Below are 25,602 nucleotides of genomic sequence, written 5' to 3'. Positions count from 1 at the left end.
GCAACTAGGTTATTTGGCTTTCTTTCAGAAATTGTCATGACTGTGTGATTGTGGGACCCTCTGTTAGTGGCATGATTGTGGACTTTGTAAAGTGCTAAGAATATGTTGCTGATATATAAATATTATATAAAATATTAGTAACAATAATAATAATATTTATCTTTTCAACCCGGAGTTGCAATTTCATAGATCAGCTGCAGTGCCACCAGCAGGCAAAATCTGGTATTGCAGCTCAGCCAATCCGCTCAATCTATGCTGTATGATGCAAATAAAAACAACAGAAGGACAAGGGTCATGCTGTTTCTTACAAAGGGTCTCCTTGTTTCTACATGGAGGTGTCAGAACAAGTTGTAAATGTTTTATTTATGCTGGAAAGCCTTTACATTCTTCTACATACAGACTAATTCATGTACAAGTTTTACTACATGTTACACTGAGGAATTTGTAAAAATCCACAAATGGACTCATGTATTCCTACATAATCTGCTTCTTTCATAGAGTATTTTTTTGAAAAATAATGGTGTTATTTAACTATGACTGTTATGCAAATCTAACTCCCTTGCAGCTACACTAACAAATATATACACTTTCTGACAGCTTTAAATGTTATATCCTTATTAACATTTAATTTTATGCCACAGTGTGGCCTGCTGGGAATGAGATATGCATTATTTAAATGACCCATAAGAAAGATGTATTTTATCTGGGGACAGACGAGTGTTGTGATTCATTATCTGATTATTGTGATGCAGAGGCAGTTGAGAAAGTTACCAAGAGTTGTCCTTTTAGCAGTATTGGGATTCGGGAGGCTGATCCTCCGGATGTTTATTAGAAATGGGGACTCTTTGTAAATTCTCTTTGTTGCTTTTTTCAGCATTCTAAAGTCCATGGAGTATTCCCAGTCTGAAGGATCAGGTGGTCAGGTAATGTACATACTTCTTATTTTCCAGAAATGTTCACATTTTAGGCTGCCAACGAGGTCTGGATTTTTTTTTTCATTTCAGTGCTGGTTTATATCTTATTGTTTGCTATTTTTTGCTCAGTTCATTTTAGGGTTAACGTTCAAGGTTTTTGTGTTTTTTTTTTCTGATGTTTTTGTTAAGTCATTTTTCTTACAGCATTCTTTATTTAGCAGAAAGACTGGGAAATGAGCAGAGTAAAAAATAGGTATATCCTGAATTCAGTAATATAAAGTCTAGTAATCTAACACACCTAGGGCTTAAAAACAGCTAAGTCATGGATACCCTCCCCCACTACACCCATCCCTCATCTCCCAAGGGCCAACCACTTACCTATACAAAGCTTGAGGCATGAGAAAGTAGACAGACCCTCAACCATACATAATTTTTCCAGTGGTTTCCCTTATTGTACATCTAACCCAAACATTTTAAAAGCAGGGAGACAAATAGGAGTATTTAGGAACCTAATTTCAATGTCCCTGGTGGGGTAAGAGGGGAAGAAACGGATAAGAGGAATGTTTCCCCTGACAAATCCTAAATTGTAAAATATCCATTCCTATTCAGACCACGGTCCCTTTTTTGAGCTTTTAGAAGTCTCTGGAATGCAGTTTTTGAATAATACATTGGTTTAAAAAGAGCCATGTTCATTTGTGTTTGTTGTTGCTATTGCTATGATCAGTTTTTTTCTATATACGTCAATAAGCAGACATGTCAAACATATCAGTTGCATGACTCTATGTTCCCTTGAAAGCATTGCTTCTGAATCTAAATACATGTACACTATCCCTAATTTAAGTCATTTTAATAAATTTAAATAAATAAGTCCATTCTGGTTTGTCATATTGGAATATTGTTTTGACAAACTTTAAAAAGAATCTTGTTTTCTGACATATGCCCCTGAAAGAAATATGAAAGTGTACAAAGTCTGATATTGCTTTAGTGTAACTATAAGAAAATGTTGGTGCAATTTGAAGAAAAGGTGTCTGTGTTTCCTGTAACAACCACTCAAAGATGGATACAAGACACTTGATTAGTTACAATGGAAATGAAATAAATTATTACTCCTATTCCTTAAATAAAGTATTTCTGATAATATTTGTATGCATTTTGTGGCATGCACGTACAACATGATTTTTTTTATTTATCTGACATTAAATTTATACTTTGATTTTGCTGCATCTTTGTGCCATTTATTTGCAAGACTTATTGGTAATATTGTAAGATTGTTTAATCTGTGAATGCAAAAAATTTAATGAAAAAGAGTACAAATATTGGGGGCAGTTTTTGAGGGCAGGACGAGATGGTAACTGGTACCTTCTACCCTTTCAGAAGGACGTGATTTATTTAACAATTCTTTAAGCCACAGAATAGTATATTAGCATTGTTCTTCTGATTAATACACACATCCAAAAATAGTTTTTAATATGTTTATTATTTTTTTATTGAGTGGTTCTTCTTATTACTTTTTTGCTTGTTGATCAGTAAATTTTTGTTGGCTGTGTTATTTAGGATGCATCAAAACCATTGGAGGTTTTGTTACTGGAGAAGAACCGATCCCTTCAGTCAGAGAATGCCACGCTCCGTATTAGCAACAGTGACCTGAGCGGTAAGTTTGTTTTGCTGACATGAGTAAGTGACAAAAACAAATGTGCTGTGGAAAGCGGTGTTAGAGACACCTGACAGCAAGATTAATGAACAACGCAATCGCAAGTATTGTTTGACCTGTAAAAGGTGTAAGCGGCAGAATAGAACACGTTTCGGAGACCTTGTTGGCACTGCTTTAAATAATAAGACTAATTGCTCTTCGAAAATGGTAGCTTTGTAAGCTGTCATAGTGCTACATAGCAGGATTGTTTCCCCCCTTTTTTTAAGGGAAAGATGTACAAACAGAAAAAAAAGTTAAAATGTTTTTATCTAATTAAGGAGATATTTCACCTAAAAATATAACACCTTTGCCTCAGACCTCTATGTGCATTAACTTAGTGGGGTTCTTGCATTTCAACCTTGTTGCTGTTCATTGAGTCTGGGCGGAATTAATTTCTATTCCAAACTCTAGTTGATAAGTAGCTGGCTTTGGAAAAATTATTACAATTTGTTTAGAAATTGTTAGGCAACATTTTCAAAGCCCCTTAGGACCCACTTTTCAGAATATATTTTAGGCTGTAAGTAAGAATAATGTTGAATAATACCTGGTGTGGTTTAGATATAGTGAAAGGTTTGATTTACTTTCTCCTCCTGTAAAAAAGAAACAGCCATTGACTGGTCATGAATATTATGCCATAGGAGTTTCTGACTCTTAGACACTCATTTCTTCTTTCTCTTGTTAATCCTTTTCTGAATACTGCCAGGAGTGTATTTATCTGTTTTAATGCTATGGCATATGACCACCCCAATATTCATTACTTGTATAATGCCACCCCAATATTACCAGCTTTCATAGCAGCGCCATGTTATTTAAGAGGATTAGCTTCATTCAACACATTCATTTGTAAGACATTTGACATTTAAGTTGAAGGGAAGTAATAATCAAGCAACACCTCTATGTTATTATACTAATGAGACTGAAGTAGGGGTCTACTTTCCAATTAAAATGGAAAACGCCTTTTACAGCTTTAAGTGAATGAGCTGTATTTTTTTTTTATAATCTGCAATTGACAAGAAGGCAGACGTTACTGAAAAGAACCGAGTACTTATCCTGAATTCTTTTTTCTACAGTTTGTGTTGTACAGTTTGCAAATATTTCTCAAATGTGTAGACTCATCTGTTAGTAACAAAGTCTATCATGTCTATAACTATTATTTTCATGCTTGAATATCTGAGTATCTTATGAGGATTTTAGAAAGTGGTATGGTTTATCATGGTTACATTTGGCAATTGACAAAAAGATATTGGTTTCCTATAGAATTCATGACTAGGCTGCACTCAAGTGTAAATGTTTGCTGTGGGCCATTCAATCAATTATGTATGCAATAAGCTCATGTTGTTGTTGAGAATTGTATTGTTTGTATGACACAGTGATCTGTACTGAAGAGGTGAAGTGCAATGGTTTGTCTTAGGAATTCTCCAGGCTGCAACAAACTGTACAAGAAAGGTACAAACATGAAATGCATGTTGTATGTTTTGGGGGCCTTGTTCGGCTTAACTGCAAATTCAATTTAAAAACCTAATTGGCCCTCTTTAAAAAAAAAAAAAAAAATGCACTTTTTCACTGTGGGGCAAACATTGCGTTTTTATCTTGGTTTTTCCCTTTTAATCCCCCATAATGCATTATGTTTGACCTTTCTTGTAGGGTCAGCCAGGAGAAAAGGGAAAGACCAGCATGAAACTCAGCGCCCTGCAACCTTGCCGGCCTCCCCTCCCTCTCAGTTGCTCCGCAACGCTGGGGAGCAGGTTTCCAATACTAATGGTACACACAAGTTCTCACCAACGGGTTTAAACCAAGACTTTTTCAGCTTATCCATTGCAAGCCCTTCTTTACCCTTGGCCTCCACTGGGAAATTTGCACTAAATTCACTTCTCCAGCGACAGCTTATGCAGTCCTTCTACTCCAAGACAATGCAGGAAGCAGGAAGCACAAGCATGCTTTTCTCAACAGGTCACTTCAGCACAAACTCCATATCTTCCCAAAGTCCACTGCAGCAGCCAAGCCCAGATGTAAATGGCATGGCTCCTTCACCGAGCCAGTCCGAGAGCGCTGGAAGCGTCTCAGAAGGTGAAGAAATAGACACTGCAGAAATTGCACGCCAAGTGAAAGAGCAGTTGATCAAGCACAATATTGGGCAAAGAATCTTTGGACATTATGTACTGGGACTATCTCAAGGGTCAGTGAGTGAGATTCTGGCCAGGCCCAAACCCTGGAATAAACTAACTGTACGAGGAAAGGAGCCTTTCCACAAAATGAAGCAGTTCCTGTCCGATGAGCAGAACATCCTTGCACTACGGAGTATACAAGGCCGACAAAGAGGTGGGTTGAGCTTTTTTTAACTTTTGTATTATAACTTTTAGTAGTGTTTGTTTTCGGCATATACTAGCTTTATATTATTTCCATTTCTCAATCATCGCTTTCATATTCATTTGCTAAAGACTAGTGTTTCATTTTTAGTTTACAGAAAACTAATAGTTCATTTTCAGGTCTGTTAGAGTCAATACCACATCAATGTTTAGGGTATGGAAATAATATCTCTCACATATATCTCATTTTCCGGAAGCAAAATACTTAGGAGAAGTTTCGGTTGGCTGACAATGCCACAACTGTGTAAAGCTATTATGACTTCATAGAAATCAAATATTAGTGCTTTTCTTAACATAGAAGTGTGAGATGCCTTCAGACTTTAAATGGAAGGGATGTAGGTATTCTCCATTAGTTCTTCAACCTCACAATGAATTGCATGGAACTTTGCTTGTGAATGTTCTGGTCACATTCTATATTAACATGCACTGTATCTTTGCTGTGGCTGAGCTGTTACCAACGGTGTTCATTGGACATTGATTACACAATAAAGCTGTGAAGCCTGATATGTCTGTATCTGACCAAGTAGCAGAGTCAGAGGGTCTGACATACAGTATCTAAAAAGTAAGGTTAAATCTGACTTCTGAATGTATTAATTATTAGCCAAGACCCATATTCAATAACACTAAGATTAATGACCCCAACTGTTTATCAATAACCTCCTACTGTTGTGAAAATGTGTCTGCTTGCTAATAGTTACTACTGCATCATCCTATTAAACTTGCATTGGTTTTTGAAACCGAATGTAGTGCAGTGACATTGACATTCACTTTTATATGCATAAAATGCCATGCATCTACATGTATACTTGTATGCATCTTCTCATAGGTCTCTACATACTAACGGTTTTAATGCACAGCTGCTCTGTACATATTTAATGGCCTAACCTATACAGGTCCAATTATAGGTAAGCAAATGGATCTGTAAGTTCCTGCAAATTAGGAAAAATAAATAATTACAGGTTAAGTATTTTGCTGGGGATAATTTAGTTTGATATTCTCCTCCATTTGCATGGATTGGCTTAACAGCACCAGATGTATCCTGCTGATAGGTCATAGGGTATCCATAGCTATATTACTGTATTAAATTATCTATGAAAAGACCTTTGGCGTGTCTACTATAAACATAAATTGTGCATATTTTGCTAGTAAGACAAGGCTGAGAATATGACACTGTCATTGGACTTGCAGTTTGGACGGGCAAAACGTTACCAGACTCCTCTATCTGTCTACATGATTTTTATGTCTTTTTGCTATCTGTGGCAATTACTCTGAAATGGATTTCAAACATTTTATAAATTTTACTAATCACTGAATCAAGTACATTTTATAATGTCTCCAAGAAAAAGAGCAAAATGAACTGTCTGTGGGTACCTTCTAACCCCACCAGGATCACAACTAGAAAAATGCCTTCACTTTGTTTCATATGGCCATTCAGTGCAGCCACTTTAGTCTATATAGCCTGTCTCCGGTCTGTACAGGCAATCAATACTGTATAGTAATATTTGTTTAAATAAAACACATCTCCTAAAAAGGAATTTGTTGGATTGTTCTTGATATAAAATAAACTGGGCAGACTGCACTCGGCTACGCCTGGCGTCAAGTTAGGCATGCCATTGAAAAAGAGCGGCTTTATTGGACCTCAACACCTGGAAATGTCAGCCCTGCTTTATTTTTGTACATATCGTTGTCAGTCACTGCAATAATAATCCTCACATTGATAGTAGTGGCCTTAATTATAACCCCACATGTTGGTGACCAGAGTAAAATCCCCCAGCATTGGTGTCATTGACTTCAATAATTCACCCACATTGGTTTTGGTTGCAGCAGTGAAACTTAACATTTATGTCAGTGACCAATGACTCGTGAAGGAAAGCAGTAACATACAGTGCAAATTTAGCTCATGTGGGTTTCGGCATCTCTACAAGTACCATCTGTGCTCTAGTCAAGCATTAGTGTTCATCCACATTAGATCTTCCATCATTTCATGTAACGTAGCCCATAATGTAGAAAACAATTTGACATCCCCCGACTGTTTTGTTCTTACCAAACTCGTTTTTCAACAGAGAATCCAGGCCAGAACCTGAACAGACTGTTTCAGGAGGTACCGAAAAGAAGAAATGGGTCTGAAGGTACGTCACAAGCAGCTGTCTCTATGTTTGTAGCCAACGTTCTGCTTCCACTCTTACTGTGTAACCAAACAGGGGCATGTGATATTCTGGCCTGGAATCTGATAGAAAAACAGCTGTAGTAAGTATAAAACACGGGCACTCAAATGTGGTCTCTTTCACGGAAACTGTGTAAAACAATCTACAGGTTTGGTTCTTTATTGTATGGGTACTTGAAGGTACATTTTTCCACCCAGCTTCCAAAATGGGGCCTTGAAATAAAAGAAACCACTTACCTGGCCAGAGTTTTTCATCCAGGCATAGTTGTAGCACTCCAGCTCACCACTGTGTATAATCAAATTAACTGCAATCCGGCATTCATTTAGAACCGAAGTTGGAAAGTGGATCAAGTATTTGCGGTGCCAATCATTATAAGCTCTGTTACTGTCCTTCAGACATGAAGACAAATCAATGGGCCTGTTTTATTAAAGCTCTCCAAGGCTGGGGAGGATATACTTTCTTCAGTGAATCTGGTTGATCCAGCAAACCTGGATCACTTACTTACCGAATGGGCACACAGACCAGACAAAAATCTGACAGACGTACTAACTCTTGCCCATACTTCCCTCACTGTCTTTCTTGCAAAACCTTTGTCACTGTAATAATAAATGAGGAGAATTCTCATTTATTGCTGTACATTTAAAGGTTACCTACTAGTTGCAAGTCAATAGGCCTGATTTATTAAAGCTCTCTAAGACAGGAGAGGATACACTTTTATCAGTGAAGCTGGGTAATCCAGCAAACCTGGATTGGATTTCTTAAATGTAATTTGCTATTACCAAATGTTTTCAATCCTGGACCAGATCCATCACAGGTTTTCTGGATCACCCAGCCTCACAGATGAAAGTATATTATCTCCAGTGTAAATAGGGCCCACTGACTCTGAGTAGGTACTGAGTAGGTACTGAGTAGGTATGAGAGCTAAGATCAAGGTGTCTGATATGGAACCTGAACCTTTAAATACAAGACACTAACATCAGCTCTCATATACTGCCCCATACCATTGGTGGGAGAGAGTGATGCAGACGTAACTGACATGATCTGATGATTTGTACCCAGTGGTAGCATTATTTGAGTTTGCCTGGGGTGGCTTTCTAAAAGGAAGCAATCACATGTTTTAAGTTGCCATAAGGATAAGTCTACACAAACTACAAAACTTAGCATTTAAATGCCCATGTTTGAAAATCCCATTCATTCCAATGGTCCACAACGAAAGGTTTTATTGATGTGCTGTAAGAAATGTATCCCGCAGCACTTTGCAATAGTAAAAACGCCAAAAATTGCCTAAAATGCTTAAAAATGCTTCAAACGCCCCACTGACATGAATGGGGGTTTTGAAATATTGTGGAGGCAGTTTCCCCTATTCTAACTCCTAAAACATCTTTATAGGCACTTAAAACAAAGCTCTATGGGTATTTATAAGCATTTAAAATAAAAGTCAGTGTTGACTTCGCCTAGAGGTCATCTGAAAACGGGTATTAATGGGATGTTCACACTGTTACCTATTGTCTGTTCCTTGTTTCTGTATTTTAAATACATATTTTCCTGTCTGTGATAATACAGTTATCACCATAAAAAATCTAACATTTCTTGTAATAAGAAACTGTAAAGGGTTGTGGTCAATGTGCAGTGATACTAAGCTGGATATGCTGCCAATATATATTAAGCAAACATATAGATTCAAACTGGGTCCATGTGAATATTTTTTCACAGGCAGTCAGTGATACTCATTCACTATTATTTTAAAATTAAAAGAGCAACGTGCAAAGAATTGTAGCCAGTAGGTAGGTGGTCATATTCATCTTCCATCTGTCTCACTGCTGAAAAGTTATAGATTGGTTACCATTGCTCACTGCACTTTATGCTTGCATAAGCTTGCATAGAAATTCAATGTGAGCCCAAAGAAAGTGAGGATTTAGATAGCAACAAATAAAGTGAGTTTAGAATGAAGAAATTAAGTTATTTAGTATACATATTTAGTTGCTATGTAATACATTTTATAAGCTATCATTTTAGGGAAACAAAACCGATGCATTATACATACCTATATTATTTGCAATGCATTAGCTGTTATTTTTATGGGATTGCTGTGAATATAATATACAACAGAATTTGCTAGTCCTTACAGTTAGGGAATGAAAATGTAATAAAAATGCCAAATATGCAAAATACGAAATATAAAGACAAGAAATAGTCATTCAATCTGTTTTGATATGAGGTTCCCTTTACCAATGGTCGCCAACCTTTTGGACCTCACGGGCCACTAAATTAATAATTTTAAATCCTGCGCATGCACGGGGAAGCGGCGTGTCACTCAAAGGGTAAGAAATTTCCCCCACAGTGACGTGATGACGCCAGAACCCACCAACTCTCCCATCGCAGACCTGCTAAACATCCTGGGGGGACAATAGCGCTGGGCTGTGGACACAACAAAAGTTGTGTCCATACGGGGGACATGAGCAGCGGGGTCAGAAGAAGGACCCGCTGGGGGCACACTGACCAGGTTGGCGACCACTGCCCTATACTGTAGACTGAGAGAGGGTGATTACCCTGTGCCAGTCAGTCTTTTTTGGATTTGCTGATATGGGCCACATTGAAAGTGAAAGACATATGAGCTCATAAGGCTGCTGCTTCTCCTTTAGCTTCCAATCACATCTGTCTCCTAGATTGTAAGCTCTTGGGGGCAGTGTCCTCTCCTCCTGTGTCACTGTCTGTATTTGTCTGTCATTTGCAACACCTATTTAATGTACAGCGCTGCATAATATGTTGGCACTATATAAATCCTGTTTATTAATACTAATAAGCAAGCTGCATTATGTATATGCAATAGAGAAAAGTGAAGTCACCAACCTGGCTGTGCTGTGTTACAGCGCTGTGTACATTCCATAACAGCCTGGAAAAAGCTACAAATCCTTTGCAGGCTGAACAGCTCCCTTGTTCTGTATTTGCTTTAGCTGTGTATTTGTTTCCCTGTAGATTAGCCTTTCCAATAATGATATCCTGGCAAAATAACAACAACTGCAGAAGCTATTAGCTGTAATATAAATATACTTTCAGTATTCTTTTAGATAAATGGTTTGTTTAAGTGTCTCCTTGTGTGCTTACTGTCAATGGCGATGATCACTAATGATGTTCTTATTGAAGGCAAAACCCAGAATTAAGTTATAGCTCATTCCAAAACCAGCACCTGTTTAGCTAGAAGTAATTGCTAACACCAGTACTTAATTATTATTGTGGGGCTTAAAATACTGTAGTGCAAATTGACCCCCTGACGAATGCACATTGAAAATAAAAGCGGAGCTGCTCAATGGTTTGAATTGCAGAATTATAATGTTGTATGGCAACGGTTTGCGTGAACAGCTGTACAGGACTCTGCGATTTCTACTACAGTGAGAATTTGTGCAAAAGTGTAGAAGAAAATACATGAAGTGTATGGAAACTGACTCTCCCATCCAAGCCAAAAAAGGCAATCGTATTCTGAACGTCTTGTGATCAACTAGATTACAGTAGTGGTTAAATTAAATTACCAAAATAAAACAATAACATTCTGAGCAGTTCTAAAACATGAGAACTCTCCTTGTGTTTTTCTCTCTGAAGACCCAACCAGTACTGAAAAATACCTCTTGATCTGCCAGAAGTGTGCTCTGCTATTCTTTTTTTTTATTATGGGCCAACAAATCACAGCATTTATATGAAGTGGTGTCAGCCCTGCCCAGTTTTCCGTTGGACCTTTTGGTTAGATGCCAACTTACCTACCAGTTGATGGAGAGGGGCAAAACACCTTTGTGAAATGTTATGCAGGATTTATCATGTGTTGCAGTTAAATACAAGTGTAAAGGTTGCATGCAATATACAAGGGCAGAGAAAGGAAGTGCAGGGGATACCCCATGTCAGTTCTGCACAGGGGCTGCCCAACACTGGCAGTAAACTAAAGTTTTGATTTAGCATTAATGAACATAAATTAATTTACAAATCTCAATTTCGGCTTTAATATTTTCTTTTAACATCTACTCTTGTTTTTATACAAATTTCTAATTCAGAAGAAAGTACTTTGCTGGACTTGCTGCAGGCCTCCAATTATTTGTCCCCTGACACGCAGCTGAATCATTCCTGTATTGGAGTCAAAACTAAATTTCCTATTCATCCATAAGTGTAGTGAAGATTGGGAATGGAAGAATGTGCTGCTTTTTTTGCTGCTTATTTAAGCATATCTTTTAGTTTTGTTTTAATTCATATTTTTGCTAAATATAGTGCAAACTATAAACTGTGACACAAATTTAAATATCTTCATAAAACATTTCAAAATCTCTTGCTATCACTGGTTTTCGGTTTATTTGTCTATCCAGGGTTCCAGGAATCAGACGCTGAAATATTTAAATAACAATAAAAATTGTTCAAGAGACATGGAAAAATGCACAATATAATCTTTTTGAATATGAGTTGAAATTTGAGCCGTACCTTCTTCTTTTTTAATTAAACTAAGGCTTAAATGCAGAAAATGACAGGTCCACCTAAAGTTTTATAGGCTGTACTAAATTTTGACTAAACACTCCAAACATGAGATTTATTGCTGGTGGATTGGAGGAGTCTGTGTTGTTTGGATTGAGCTACATGAACTGTGAGCTCCCATGTACGCCATGACAGCCCCACTGCTGGAAACAAGCAGGGATAATGGAAAAGATGAAACATGGTAACAACCCAAGTAATATTTCAATGACTGTTACCAGGTACCAGTTTCAGCACAAAAAAGGTTATCATAAAATCATTTAGCATTAAATACCACGTTTTTTTTTAACCTATTTTTTCCACTTGTAGCGATTCAGCTTCAAAGGAGTATGGGCATATAGCTTTTATTTTATCTCTAACAGACCACCAAATAATCTTATTAAACTAATAAATATATATTGGCTTAGGAGTTCTTTTTATAGCGTAGGAACATGTCACTGATTGAAGAGGTCACTTATGGCAGATGTGCTGAGTTGCAGTCATGGATGAATTCAAGGCTGTAGATAACGATGCAAAAAGAAGCCTAATATGTAAATCATATTACAGCCCAGACCTAAACATTACTTTAGGGAGACACTGAAGGGAATGTAGGGACAATAAATGAAATATTTGCCTCCTCTTTTAGCCTAAATAGAAATCTGCCAGGGTAGAAATGTGGGAACTGCTGTTGTTCCTATGAGAGGGTCAGGGGCCACCTGAATTATAATGGTTGCCACCTTGTCAACTGCCTGACCTCACATTCTGTCTCTGGCTTCTAAGCATAAAGTGTGTGAAAGCAGCAACTGTCAGACTAAAGCTGACCTCCGACCCCAGACACTCCAGCTGAAGGGTCAGACACAGACAAAGTAATTAATGCTAAATAAAAGGAAAATACAAAGCCTAAGTAAGCCTGAACAATTGTCATGTTGCATGAGCGTATGGCTAGTAAGGAGCCATATGATCCACCACTAAATCCATGTTGCTATTGATATGCAGATTTTTACCAATCAAAACAGAAAAAAACAAGTAGACTGCTAAGATACAAATCTAATTTCTGTTAAACTTGCCAAAGGAATTGTAATTCCGTGTATCTGGTATTGAAATCCAGGTACCCCTGTCTGCTAATGGATAGCTTGATATGGGGACTGATCAGAAAACAACACCAAACTTCTGATTATACAATGAAGGAGAAAACAGCACACTGATCATGTCATCCCTCTCTATACCTTCTCCCCTGTCAGCTTGTTCAATTAGTATATCCGCAAATATAAAAATATAATAAAGTATGTGTAAACCTTAACAAGTAACTTCTATTTCCCCTCCTTTTATCTGGTAAATAAACACCTGAAAGCTTTTCTTCAACTTGTCCCAGCAACTATCTATCTTGATTCAGCCAGAAATCTTAAGACCAGATTCATTTTTTAAGGGAAAGCATTCCCCTATGTCGTGAAAGAACATTGGGGCTCCTCCATAGATATAGCGCAATGAGTGAGCATGGTCATCCTAGGACAGGCAGGGCAGGATCCTCAGGACGTAAGGGGCCTGATTTATTACACTTTCATCAGTGAAGCTGGGTGATCCAGCAAACCTTGAATGGATTTTTTATTTGCTAGCAAATGTTTTGAATCCTGGACCAGATCCATTCCAGGGTTGCTGTATCACCCAGCTTCACTGATGAAAGTGTATCCTTCCCAGCCTTGAAGAGCTTTATTAAATCAGACCCAAAGTGAAGAAAAATCTATCTAATTGGGGCCTTAGATTTTCCTTCTTACTAATTTTTTTTAAATATTATTATTTGGCTACATTGACACTTTTAAAAAATATAAAAGTGTGTGTGTGTGTATATATATATATATATATATATATTTGTTTATATCTGCCTGAATTTCAGTCTTAATTTGCTAGGACATACATAATAATACCATCTTATCACCAGCACAGTGTCTGTGTCACTACTTCATGTTTTATTTTTGGAGTCTTTCTGGTCAGTATCAGATTGTCTGCAGGTCACCGTTAGCCAGTCTTTGTATGCTTGCTTTCTTGGATCATTTCCCAGTACAGTTCTGCTCCTCTTCCAGGCCTCCATAGTGTGATCCAGCCCTTCCTCCCTACACTGTGCAGAGGGCACTGATCCAGTGCCTCTGTATTTTAGCTATATGTACGTACCTTTTGATCAGTGTTCTACCTTGGCACGTTCTTGCCAAGAAGATATACTATTACAGCTCATTAGCATTTCCAGCCGAGTTTAAACCAGTCATGTCTAAAAATAGTTTTTACTTGATCGAAACTTGGCAAACATATTTTACAGTCTGGCCAAATATCCTGCATTTGTTGATTTGTTCAATATCCTGTTTCCAGCAAACTTCAGTTGAGAGAAAAGCAGAGCACTTAGCGTTCTAATCGACTCTGCTTGACTGACAGCTCTTTATGAAAATTATAGCTGCATGTATTGGCCTTTATTTAATCAGTAAAATAGTTATGATATTACACATATTGTAGTAGCACAGACTCTGCTTAGCTGTATGCAGAGGATAAGAAGGGGAAAACAGTTTTTGGTACTGAAGACATATTGATTAGATCCACTAGGTTTTAGATTTTTTTTAGGTAAGTTTGATTTTGAAAGCATTAAATACACACATACGCACCGCTTTTTTATATACAACACCAATCTCAAATCAGCCAACGACCCTCTCCCCCAGTCCTGGCCATGCCAACCCATGTGGCTCCAGACAAGGCCTATAGAGAAAAAACACATATGCCTCATATGCTGTAGTTTGAACACTGAATTATTAGTCAATGTGTTGATTTGTTATGTGTTTAGAGATTTGTTTATCCTATGCATTACCTAATGATATGTTTTACTTTTTTTTATGACTTTAGGAAATATTACCACACGGATCAGAACCTCAGAGACAGGCTCAGATGAAGCCATTAAGTCTATTCTAGAGCAAGCCAAACGAGAGCTGCAGGTGCTAAAGACTGGTAAGTGTCCTTGACCATCTACCTGAATATGAGTAGTTACAGTAAAATTATTGTATAGCACACTGTAATATTTTGGTAATCAGATCCCAGTTTCTGGGGTTTAAGGACTGCAACTTCCTCTTGTGAGAATTGCCCTTTCTTTTTGCCCTAGTATTCTGTCACCAAGATAGGAACTGATACAAAAAAATATATATATAACCAAATGCAAACAAGTGAGTCAGCATCAAGTCAAAAGAAAGAACAATGAAACACATACTTGTTTTGCACATTTTGATTTTCCACTAAAAATCTTCACCTGTCATTCAAAAACCAAATGTCTTCAAAAACAATCATTTCATGATTTCATTTGTAATGTGATTTGTATTTTTTTTACTTTTACAGCAATGGTTAATTTTGCTGCTGTATTTACATATCAACTTCTGACTGTCATTTTAAAAGCCAGGAATTGCCTGCAAATACAAATGTGCTTTATTTAAGTTTTGACAAGTATCCCCAACTGGTTCAAGACTTGCCTGTGACACCTGGTGCTGTACAGACAATGGGATTTGATTTACTAAAAGAAAATTTAGACTGTTCATTTAAAAATGTGAATGTTCTTTGTTGAAAGTGTATATTGACTTGGCCCACTAAGCAGAAGCTGTGTCTAATTCACTCATCCATTTGTATTATGGTCATATACCTCTTTCACACATCTCTGGGTATTCAGAGTGAACACAGCGCATTGTATTGATTAAGCTAAGTGAACATTCACTCTACAAATTGTACAGTCTTTTTTTCTTTTGGAAGTCAACTTCATAGAACCAATATCACCACACTTCTAATTCATGGTAAAATGAGCAGGCTGTGGGTGCAAGCTGTAAATCTGAAATTGAAAATATTTGGTATTGCTTAATTGACTATGCATTTTGACAGAGGTGTATAAATGACTAGCCAGTATTAACAAAAGTACAAATCTTTTAGCATGTAAAACAGTTCAACATGCTTTAATAAAAGATTTTTAAATTGAGGAGTGTTGGAAATTAAGCTTATTGAAAATTGTTGACTTGATTTTTTGGTTTTCAGCTGTAAGGGAAGGTAGCTTGACTTTTGCCATGGAAAGATGTAGACTCAGTGCTGATTATTAGCTGACAAGGTTTTAGATATAAAATGTGGATATCTTCATTTAAGGGTTCCTACATCTGAACCCATTACCATTACCCGTTATATGTTAACTTTTAGTTTCATTTTTCAGTCTCATTCAATAGTTCATCAGACTGCACAATAAAAGTGACAGTTTATTATATAAGTGAACACAACATTGTTATAGGTCATGACTATTGGTTAAGGTTACAAATTTTGTATCTAATTTTATTTAAACTTGTTTCTGCAGTTGAGCCGGCTCAGCCCTCTTCAGCATCTAGCAGTGGTAATTCTGATGACACTATTCGGTCCATTCTACAACAAGCGAGAAGAGAAATGGAAGCCCAGCAAGCTGCTTTTGAACCTGCCTTAAAAACGGCATCTCTATCCCAAGCTGATCTTGCCATCATTTCTCCAAAACTTATCTCTACCACTGGCGTCTCTTCGGTGTCTAGTTACTCTCCCTTAACAATGTCACTGAAGAAACACACACCTGTTGTAGACTCTGGAATCTCTACATTACAGAGCCTTTCTGTAAAAAAAGAGCCACAAGAGACGTCAATGCTAGACATCCATAGCATGTCAGAATCTACGCAGGGCATGCTAAGGCATGTGAAAAACGAGCTGGGACGTAGTACTGCGTGGAAAGACCATTGGTGGAACACTGTTCCACATGAAAGGAGAACCACAGCACCATCTGAAGACATAAAAGCTGAAGAGACCAACTGCACAAAGGAGAAACTCATCACTCAGAACCGACCTGACCGACAAGGGCCATCATCTTCTTCAGATTACTGGAAGGATTGGCCAAACGCTGAATCTCCGTATTCGCAGAGCTCGGAAATCAGCATGACAGGAGCCAGCCGCAGTGAGACACCCCAGAACAGTCCGTTGCCTTCATCTCCGGCGGTATCTATAGCCAAACCAACCAAACCGGCTGTCCCTCCGCTTACTCCAGAACAGTATGAAGTGTACATGTACCAGGAAGTGGACACCATCGAGCTTACCCGTCAAGTGAAAGAGAAGCTTGCAAAAAATGGAATTTGCCAAAGGATATTTGGTGAAAAGGTAAGAGCATGTTTTATTTCAAGTTACCTTCCCATTTGCAAAGCGCTGTTTATTACCTATGTGGCTTTCCAAAGAAAACGTTGGCATAGGTTCATTGCTTACAAGCAGTTCTTGATACAGCTATTTCTTGATTTGTCTTGATTTGCACACACTCTAATAAATCATACAATGCAGCTGCTCACAGCCCATGTTGGCAGAAGGTAGATGTTGTTCCTGGACTGTCAAAACGTGTACTTGACACAGATATGATAAATAAATGTTTGGGTTGGCACAGCACAATACAGCCAGTCTGAAAAATTGCTGAAAGATGCTTTGTGTTAGGGAATACATTTGTAAGCTTGTAGACTCTTAGATAACGATGTCTGCAAATGTCTCAGGGCACCTATGGCAGTGACCTTGTGCTCCAGCGGCATCCGAAAGTAGAAATTAAAGGTACACTAGTGCTAAGGTTTACAAATAAACCTTTAGATTCTGCCAGACAACACAGCCTTCCTACTGAGTTGTTCGGGTATGCATTAAGACATAGCTATAGTACACCAGCTCAATTTGCACCCCTTTGTCTGTGATCTGCAGGTAATGCTAGAATATCTTTTATCCTTACACAGATATAAAACAAAAATCCCATTTTTTTCGTCAGCGATTAGATTCAAACCTACTTGGACTTTGGAATGTTGTTAGTGATACAGAAAGCAGAGGGAGAGAGGAAGAAACACAGTGCAGCCTCTATAAATTACATTCAAACTGCCCCGCTTATGATCCTTAAGGGACCTGTATGAGTTTATTCTATAAAGGATTACTCGGGTAAACTGTGTAACCTTTATGACTTTTTACACATTTGCAGTATTAGCTGGATAGCAGTAATAGCTTACAGAACGCACTTTTGGCTTCTAGCAGTTGCTTTTTAATGCAAAATTTAAGTTATAGGTTTCAGTAGGTTGATTTCATACCTTTGTGGCTGTATGATTTGATCACCATGGGCTTTCATTATAACGTGCATAGTTACATTGGATTAAGCCTCTGAAACCTGAAGGTAAAAGCTCCATTATCCCCTAATTTTATTACTCTAGCTATATTGTGTGTTTGGATGGAAGACACACCACCTTTGGGTTTTATACACTTTGAAAATGCTAATAAATAACTTTTTTTGTCTGCTTACTGCAGTTAGTAAATTTCACTGTGCAGTTGCATTTTTACTTAACTTTTGGATTATTTGCATATATTAAATACACTTGGTCTGACTAACGAACTATATAAATTGATAGTCAAGCTGCTGGTTTGCTTTGTGGTCCACAACTATTCTGTATAAAACATCATGTTTGAATATTCTCAAATTGATACCCTGATTTTATGTTATCCTCTTGGAATGTTATATATGAGATTTAAGACACTTCTCTGTTTAACCAAGGCTGGGGGGATTAGGATTGTTGGCATTACTAGGAAGTGTCTCAATATTTTGGCATTTTCAAGGAATTTTTTTTTTTTTGCTTGTGATGGCAGAATCAAGATATTTACAGTAAAAAATTTTTCTTATGCAAAGTCCACTGGAAATGGTTTCCAAGATAAATCATGAATCTAGAGAAAACAATAGTTCATTAGTAAATTATAAACTATTGGCTATAGAGAGCTTTAACTTTCACTGCCAATAGTTTGTACTGTAGAATACTTAGCCCTCTTTCTCCCCATGATTATATATATATTGCAAGCCTGCATGGAGACAAAATACATATTTTAGGATTACATTTTTTCAAAGCACTGCTATCCAAAAAATCCTAGTTTTGCACTTCTTTTTCATCCAAGATTTCTATAATGTTAAGATGAGACAATGCTGCACAAATACATGATATAATAATAAAAAGATTTACACATCACTGCCTGCTAAAATGGTAGCTCCTTCTCTTTGGATTAGCCAATGCTGGACTGAAGGGCACATCTGTTTTGTACCTCTGAGGCCTAGCTAAAGTTCACACATGAGTGAGCTGTTCCCAGAGAACATGACTGGCTTACTGATTAGCTCTGTTGTGGGCAGAAAAGCTTGGCCCTGGTAGTCCATTTTATTTTGGACAGAGTAGCAAAGGGTTTGAGCCTCCGCTAAGTTTTGAGTTCCTGTTTAGAATTCCCTTCACATTCTTACAAAACAGAAAATTAGAAGGAATCTTGTGTACAAAAAGTATTTAGTAGTGGCAGGGGTTAAAACTTCCTGGTTAAAACAGCTGGCCCCCATTCTTTTTCTGGTGTCATTGTCACAAAACCTAAAATCTTCCCTAATGATTTACAAACAGAAATTCATTCTCGACAAAACTAAATGTAAAAATTGTCTGAAAGTTCACTTTAATGTTTACTTAGTCTAATGTACTTTTGCTTTTAATAATGTATATGGATTTTTTCACAGTGTAAATGGGAGTTGTTTAATACTTGCATGTGCATTCTGTAACTAACAAAACCTGTTGATGTAAAAGAAACATTTCCAATGAAAACTGTGTGTTGAATTTGCAGGTGCTGGGCCTTTCACAGGGCAGCGTCAGCGACATGCTGTCCAGGCCGAAACCCTGGAGCAAGCTAACCCAGAAGGGCCGAGAACCGTTCATTAGAATGCAGCTATGGCTGAATGGGGAGCTTGGGCAGAGCGTCTTGCAGTCCCAAGGACAGCAACAAGGACAAGGTACTATAAATAAAAACTTTGTGTAAACCTTGCTGTACACTACCTAATTTTCCTCTTTTACACTGTTTAAAGGGATTTTGGCAGCAGGGAGTGATATAGTCAGAATGTGACCTTGGATAATTCTATCAGACAGAAATGACAGGGAGGCACTGTAGTGCAGAGCTCTTGTACTCATTTAGTGGAAAGTGAGATTTGTTCCGCCCGTGGCGCGCACTGCATTCCATGTGTTTAAGTGCCCCGTGGCAAAGAAAGTGCTGATGTATGACAGTTCTTGAAGAGCTAATATTTGCCACATCCTTTGCTGACTTACCTTTTCTTTCCATTTATAGCCCTGCAATCTGCGGCAATTCAGCAGGATCCTGTTATCGAAGGATGTCTAAGTTCAGGTACATTATAGTTTTTCTGTTTTTTTAACATGAACGAAGTAAGATTATATGTAGGCAGACACAATGTCTTCTGATATTTGGCTGTGCTTGGGAAAATCATCTTTGGCATTTTAAATGTAAATTTGCTTCATCAACCAGCATTTTTTGTTTTCAAAGTACAAAATGTTATTGCAGATTCAGCACATAATTAGTCATCGAGTGCTTGGTGTAGATGAGACAGCAGTATGCCTCTTCCAAACAGCTAAAGATAAAACAAGTATGGCTTTTAACCTTAATTTGAGGTCGAGCAAAACAAAAACAGATTTTTTTTTTTTTTGTTGAATACTTCTAAAGGAAATTTCAGTTGTGTCCCTTGTCATCATGAAGCATGTTATGGTATCTAGCACAGAGCTTGCTAAGTCTACCGTGACTACTGTGTTGAACTGTAATGAAGTTGATTGGGGCAGAACGAGCTGTGACAATTTCTAACTGCTCTTAAGGGGCGCACAGTGACTTCACACCTACTTTGTAAGACAAAAACTCAGAGGAGATCTCTGAGCATGACTTTGGTTCAGGATTTTGCTTTTAACATATATTATAATGTATCACATGGGATTCAGTCCATACTTTAGAACCAGTCTCTCCACTAAAAACATTTGATTTAGTAAAATTTTACTTAAAACTTCCTGTTTTCATAGGCAATATGCTTGTGGAAATGGGGATCCATTCAAAAAGTGATGAAAAAGAAAGGAGTTAGAATCTTTGTCATTTTGTTTTGGTTGTCTGTATCATTTTGCAAGGATTTCCCCTCCCTTCTTTCCTCCATGATCACAGTCCACAGGACGGAAAGTGATGGAAATAGTCCTTGGTGGTGTAAAAAAAAAATCCTAAGTCCTCTTCCTATCTATCATTCATGATTTTTTTGCAATTTTCCAAAAGCTTAAACGTATACAGGACCAAGCATGATGATATATTGTAATTTTCTGGAAAACAGATTTTTACAACATGCCATTGTGTGGACACTGGGCAAATTGCAAGTCTTGGAAATCCTTTCCAGGGTGTGTTTGTGGTTACCAAGGTCCTGTTACTAAAGCTCCTTCTAGCTTTTATGAAATCTACACTTTATTCACTCCTAACCATAATGGCAGACAATGGCGCCTTTTCCCAGTCCCATTGGTATCTGTTAATGGTACAAGGCTGCAGGAAGCCAAGTTGTGACATGGTTTATTCCCATATTGGCCAGGTATAAGTTTGTCTGTAGAGGTCACAATGTGCTCATAGATATATAGGTATATCCAACAACTGGATGAATTGATTAAACTTCCTATGACTATGGGTACCAGCACATTCCATTGCTGTTACAGTAGCTAGACTGAACTGCTCAAAGCTACCATGCTCTCCTTTGGTGACATCTGGAATTTTGGATGAGATTTGTCACAGCAGGAAAACGGGGTCCGTGAAAAGTAGTATATGATTCACACACTATCACTGTTAAAATCAGCACTTGGAATAGAAGGGGATGTTTTTTACTAGCCCCATACAAAGCACAACTTTTTTTTTCCTTGGGTATGTTAAAAGTATATTTGTCATAAGAGAATTTTAGCAACTTGCTAATTATTGCTGGCTGTCATTGTGATTCATTAGATCTAAAGAAAGCATTTCCCATAAGCCTTTACCCTACACCACAGTTGGGTGTTTAAAATATAAATAGGATTACTGCATTATACTGGCTCACAGTAAAGTATCATTCTCCTACTAGACCTACTTGTACTCACCTTCCTGGTGTTGTGTTGTGTTGTGTTGGTGCTTTCATGGGTTTAATGACGCTACCACCTCTGCAATGCCACAGTGTTAGGACCTGGCAAATGGTCACTCATGCCTGAGTGCTACATCTCGAAAGGGCCACATGCATCCCTATACCTGAAATTACCAGGTATTTGACTGCAGCCAGCAGCAGAGTGGTAAGGGAACACAGAGAAGGGCAATATAAGTGGGTCATTGGATGAACTGTAAAATACTTTGAATGAGCAATGTGGCATTTTCTTCTGAAATTCTGCAGTGATCAGTATGTAACTTGTCTAAAGGACCGTGGTCTGTATAGGTATTACAATACTGTGATTTATAGACATGTTGCTATAAAAGACTGATCTCTGTGTGACCTATTGATTTGTAAGCGCACTTTTTCTAGCACATCCAAGCAACTCTGTGTTTCCTTACACATACTCACTGTGCACTGCTGCTGTACATGTTGCACCAGAGGAGGTGCTCGCAGAGTACTTTATTTTGGTTAGTGTCCTCTCATTATTATACTGGAGGTGGAAAACTGCATTTGAAGTTACAGCTGTGGGTGTTCCCGAGGGACTCGGTCTTTCTTCTTCGTTCGTCTATATTCTGAGCCATCATCCATCATGTCTAACCTCATGCTGCTTAGCAGAAGACAAACCCATAGGAATAGAAACTCGTAGAACAACAAAAGACAACTGCTAATTAAGGACTGTTTTTTCACCCCCAACAAATGCATACCTTGAATAATGGCTTCTACATAAGTGACTTAAATGTCCACAATATGTTTAGATCTGCTTAAAATAACGTGGAACACAAACAAAAGTCCTTTTTGTTAATTATATCACACAGCAATTAATCTTCCGAGTCCCTTAGGAGGGGCCACAGAAGACAGAGGAGTTTGCGGATTGAATTACCTTATAAAGGTTGTAAAAGTAACTTGAATGAACTACTACTTTTTTTTCTAAAAGTTTTATATGTTTATTAAAGATTTATATAGATTTGTTGTGTATTTAAAGGTTAATTTATAAAGTTAAAAAAGGATTATTTTAAGGAAAAGAGTGGTATTTCTAAACTATGTACATGCATTATACACATACACTAAAACACAACAGCAATACAGAACACTTGGAAGTAATGGTGTGTAAAGTAATATGAGTAATAGCATGTATAGTAATGTTATAAATAGATAGTATAAGCATGCATAAAAAAGATAAAAGTGCTCTAGGCTTTAATGTTTTATTATTTTTATTGGATAACTCAAAGAGAAAAGGTACAATTACAAATATAAAAAGGAACAAATAGATTGGTCCGTACATCAGTACAATATATATATGGTCTGCTCCAAGCTTTTGAAGTTAAACTCTAGTAAGCCATAACGTGTTAAGAGTGTGTGACAACCTCTGACTAGCAAGATTTAAATGATCATCCACGGTCTAGGGAAATACTTTATTTTTTGTCTCTATTGATTTCCTCACTGGACTGATTGACCACTGATTGTGGTCAGATAGATGACCGCTGCTAGATAAGACATATAGTATTACCTTGCAGACTATTACATATCTAACCTATGATCCTGAAATCTTAACATATACATTTAACTTGACCTAGACCTTGTATAACAGGCAACTGCTGTTCTGCTATTTGGCTGTTAGATGTCGGGGGCTGAGGAAGAGGCTAGGTGTAGTAGTTTAGGCACTGTGTGCAGCATAGGAATGGGATGCAAAGAACCAGAAAAGAAGCCAAATTGAATTGAAGGGACTAAAGTCCACAAAATGAATACTCCAGGATTTTCAGTAGAGTCCTATAAGATTTCAAAATGGAAGACTCCTGGCTAAAATAAGGATCTTTATTTGTACACTGAACCCAAAAATGCCCAAATACCTGAATTTAAGCTATTTTGTTACCCCAAAGTTCATGATCTGCCCACATAAAAGAAAAAGTAAAAATATATTTTTGTATTACCAATGTTTCTTGGAAACCTAATCCACATTTTTATATTATGATGTAATAGCCAGAATTATCATGCTCTGATAATCCACCTCCCCCTCTTGCTCCATATATATGCTTAGGACTCCCAAAGGTTTATAGAAAAGGTGGATCATAAAACAAGGGAATATTTGGCTCTTAAGATAAAGCTATTATCTGCGTTAGGATTCAGTTAGAGGGGCTGGCAAGAAAACTACAACCATTACACTCTTGTAGGCCGCATCACCTAAATCAGTTTAAATTACAAATGTTCCAATTTGTGTGGTGCTTACTGTATTGCTCACTCATTCCTCAAAACCCAAGGCTTTGCACCTGTGCAGCGAAGTTTATGAATTGTCCTATTTATGGTATAATGGGATACCTTGACATTTTGATACTCAATGCAGACATGTGGTCTTGCCAGAATATAAATTAAATATACTGCTGTTATTCGGATAAAGATGCATGAGAATTGCTGTAGCCTTGGATTGCATGGATTTGTTTGCAACTTAAGGCTTTTTCCACATAAGTGGTATACCACTGGCCATTAATCCCCCCAGCCACTGATGTGTAAATGGGTCAATCATTTAAATGGCCCAGTATAGTAATATGCGGTTAAGGGTCAACATAGTTGATTGCTGCACAGGAAGGCGTTTGTGTGCTGCATTGAAATGGAGGGCTGATAATGCCTGGTTAAAATCTAGTATATGCAGATTTCCAGGTGTTTTCAAACACATAAATTGTGAGCTAAGCCAAATATGAAAGCCTGACATAATTTATTTTTTTTTAAAAGAGTTTCTTTCTAGGACTATGTTTATTCCACTTTAAACAAGTGTAGGCCTATATTTTGTTCTTTTTATATACCAAAATACTTCAGGGCCTTTGTCACATCACTAAGGAAATAGAAGAACAAATGATCAGTCATAGTTAGCCGGTCAGATGTCAGAATTCTGTAATCTAATCAAAGATGCCTATTGTTTGCAGGCAGAAAAACAACTTTCATAGTCCACCTTTACATCTGTTGCTCTGAGGTAAAGCCAATCTTTCTGGAGATCTGCAATATTTCTGTTTAGTTGCATCATTTACCAGTTCCGGAAAGTTTTGATAAAACAATAAATCACATCACTAATCGCTGTGACTATAAATCCTAACTCTAAACCTTTAAGCAGACCTTGCATCAAATCGCAAAGTCACTCCCCACTGAAAAATGCTACATTATATGTATAAAAAAATAAAAGATGACACTTTTCTCATTGGATATGGAATCCTTTGCATTCCCAGGATCTCTTTTAAAGGCATGTGACATCACTTTCATGCAAGGTCTACTTTTATCTAATCCCAGTTTCTAACAGTAGACCATAGCCTAACCTTTGACTGTAGCCATAGAAGAAAAGGTCAACCTTGATGCTGACATGCTAAACATAATTAATTATTGTCCAAAATCAATACTGCCATGGTGTTTCATTATCTGAAAGTTATAATATAAATATTGATATCATCATAGCCAAGAAACCCTTTCTCAAAAGTGTCTTGGCCAATAGCGTCCAATCCTCCTGCAGGGGTGACTTCTATCAAGACCAGTGCATATCATCACTTGCCGTAAGTTTAGTTTTTCCACAGGAGTTGATGGATTTTGCCTGGTTTGCTCCACACACCCACTTCTTTTTTCTGAAACGCACTCCTAAAACTTAATTTTATCGGACAATATTCCTCTTTCACAAATATTATTATGCTGTGCTGCCTTGGAGCAGTTCAGAATTGCAGGTCTAAAACATATTTATGCTTTTAAATACAACCTAAGTATGTAAGTAAAGTTTGCTTTGCATCAACCCTTTATCATCCTTTGTAAAGAAGTATGCAGACTGGAAAAGCAGCACTCGGAACCAATTCGGAGTTCTGCATGCACGTATGCTGACAAGAAATATAAAGAACAGAGGAGAGAGCAAAGGGACCAGCTCATCAGTTTGTTTCTGCTTCTTTATTGTTTATTTGTAGGCAGCAGACAGGGAGGTGACTGAGTTCTTTTGCTTAAAGTACAA

The 25,602-nt window shown here is 37.5% G+C and overlaps 1 protein-coding gene across 2 annotated transcripts in view; it reads left to right on the top strand.

The window, feature by feature from the left end:
* CUX1 (cut like homeobox 1) overlaps positions 1 to 25,602 on the top strand; it is a 213,536-nt gene that overhangs the window by 161,019 nt on the left and 26,915 nt on the right. Inside the window, exons 13-20 of one of the 2 annotated variants that reach the window (XM_072429632.1) lie at positions 875 to 923; positions 2,469 to 2,565; positions 4,249 to 4,923; positions 7,034 to 7,099; positions 14,501 to 14,602; positions 15,972 to 16,789; positions 19,283 to 19,448; positions 19,778 to 19,834. In XM_072429632.1, the coding sequence (XP_072285733.1) occupies positions 875 to 923; positions 2,469 to 2,565; positions 4,249 to 4,923; positions 7,034 to 7,099; positions 14,501 to 14,602; positions 15,972 to 16,789; positions 19,283 to 19,448; positions 19,778 to 19,834 (2,030 nt within the window). The remainder of the gene's footprint in view (positions 1 to 874; positions 924 to 2,468; positions 2,566 to 4,248; positions 4,924 to 7,033; positions 7,100 to 14,500; positions 14,603 to 15,971; positions 16,790 to 19,282; positions 19,449 to 19,777; positions 19,835 to 25,602) is intronic. The other variant, XM_072429638.1, reaches the window with a different exon arrangement.

Source organism: Pyxicephalus adspersus, chromosome 1 (genome assembly GCF_032062135.1).
Source record: "Pyxicephalus adspersus chromosome 1, UCB_Pads_2.0, whole genome shotgun sequence".
Taxonomy (NCBI): Eukaryota; Metazoa; Chordata; class Amphibia; order Anura; family Pyxicephalidae; genus Pyxicephalus; species Pyxicephalus adspersus.
The sequence above is the reverse complement of the archived record's forward strand: the minus strand, read 5'-3'. Positions and strand labels throughout refer to the sequence as shown.